At 54.0% G+C, this 1,877-nt stretch overlaps 1 protein-coding gene across 1 annotated transcript; it reads right to left on the reverse strand.

Moving 5' to 3' along the window:
- Window positions 1-6: 6 nt before the first annotated feature.
- Window positions 7-1,873, reverse strand: LOC103624612 (D(1) dopamine receptor-like; the record flags this gene model as incomplete). The annotated part of the gene is given in 1 exon segment (XM_008643907.2): window positions 7-1,873. A coding segment is annotated over 1 exon segment (1,356 nt), but the record flags the coding sequence as incomplete, so codon positions are not given.
- Between the last annotated feature and the right edge of the window lie 4 nt (window positions 1,874-1,877).

Below are 1,877 nucleotides of genomic sequence, written 5' to 3' on the forward strand. Positions count from 1 at the left end.
CCCTTTTACACACGTGAAATGATCATAAAGTTTTCCTAGTATTCTCTCTTCTGCAAGCCATCCAACACCTGTTTGCTCTGCCTTTTGTTGGTCTTCATATCTATAAGTAGAGAAATGGGTTGACAGAGATGACCTCATTGCTTTTTTTGTGGATCACATTATATTTCTACTTTCTGGAGGGATTGGCTGCCTGAATTATGAGTTGTTTTTACTTTAATTATCTCACTATTCTTAATGCATACCTCAAGTTTGACTGCAGGGTGGGGGGTGAACAAATGCATGGGAGATGTCTAATGACTGTGAGATAACGGGTGAATGTGGCTGTGGGAAGAGGTTAATGTCTGGCTGCTATGTGCCTTTGGAATGGACTTCATATGCCTATCACCCCTCTGTGGTAAGAGCAGTGTTTTCCTATCCCTCTGGCATGGGACTTTCGTTGCTGTGGGACAGGTGTAGCTTGCATGGAGACAGGGAGAACTCTCCCTGTGTGCTGGCTGAGTGTGTGAGAAGCATTTAATCACTTATCCCTCTGAAACAAGGCAATGGGGTCTCTCACACTGACCAACTCCTGTACAGGGGCAACAGTTTCCAGGGATAGCTCTGCCTTTCAATCCAATTGCAAAATAGCTGGCACCTGACAACTGTTGGGGCTGCTGCCAGGCACAGTCTGTGTCTGAGAAGTCACAACCCTCTTCTCCATAGACTTCTCCTCAGTGCTGTCCTCCCCCTGGAGGCTTATGGCATGGGGCATGGGCTGCACCCAGGCAGTGATGGCAGCGGGCGGTACTGATACCGGGACAGCTCCTTCCTTCTGGCAGGTGGTGTCTTGGTGATAGGAAACCAGCTCATTGCTAAAGTTGACCCTCTCCACAGGGGACCTGGGTGTGCCACAACAGCAGCACCGGCAGCCCAAGAGGTTGCTGAAAGCCCTCCTGAAGTCTGCGTTGAAAGCATAGATCACTGGATTCACTGAAGAGTTGGCCCAGCCAAACCACACAAAGACATTGAAGGTGGTTTGGCGAACGCAAGGTGGCTGTCCTTCAGCGTCTTCGTCGAGGTTGGGCTGGCAGAAAGGCAGTAGACAATTGAGCAGGAAGAAGGGCAGCCAGCAGCAAACAAAGACTCCCATTATGATAGACAGGGTCTGCAGCACCTTGGTCTCCTTGTGCAAGGAACTCCGCAAAGAGGAGGTGGGCTCCTTGCCATGAGCTGGCCACTGCCCCCCTGCTCTCTCAAGGGTGGAGATACGGCGGATCTGGGCCTGGGCAATTCTGTAGATCCTGGTATAGGTGATGATCATTACGGCCACGGGGATGTAGAAGCTGATAAGGGAGGAGGTGATGGCATAAGTGCGGTTCAATCTGACATCACAGCGGGGTGTCCCAGGTAGCCAGGAGCCTAGATCTCTTCTGTCCATGGCTTTATGCCAGTGTAGCTGCACCGGGATGAAGGAGATGAGGATGGAGAGAGTCCAGGCCGTGGCTATCATGGCACAAGCAAGGTGCCGCGTCATCCTGCGCTCATAGCGAAAGGGGCTGGCGATGGCCCAGTACCGGTCCAGGCTGATGATGCAGAGGTGGAGGATGGAGGCGGTGGAGCACATGATGTCGAAGGCCACCCAGATGTCACAAAAGTGGCTTCCAAAGAGCCAGGAGCCTCCAGCCACCTCAGTGACTGCCTTCCAGGGCATCACCAGGAGGGCCACGCAGAGGTCCGAGATGGCCAGTGACAGCACGAACCAGTTAGTGACCTTGTTGCGCAGGTGGCGGAAGCGCAGGACGGCCAGGCACACCAGCGCATTGCCCAGCAGCGTGCTCAGCACCAGGGCGCCCAGCAGGCACCCGGTGAGTGCCCGCAGCACCCGCGGGCCGCCCCCC

The sequence above is a fragment of the Corvus brachyrhynchos genome, unplaced genomic scaffold (assembly GCF_000691975.1).
Source record: "Corvus brachyrhynchos isolate BGI_N302 unplaced genomic scaffold, ASM69197v1 scaffold61, whole genome shotgun sequence".
NCBI lineage: Eukaryota > Metazoa > Chordata > Aves > Passeriformes > Corvidae > Corvus > Corvus brachyrhynchos.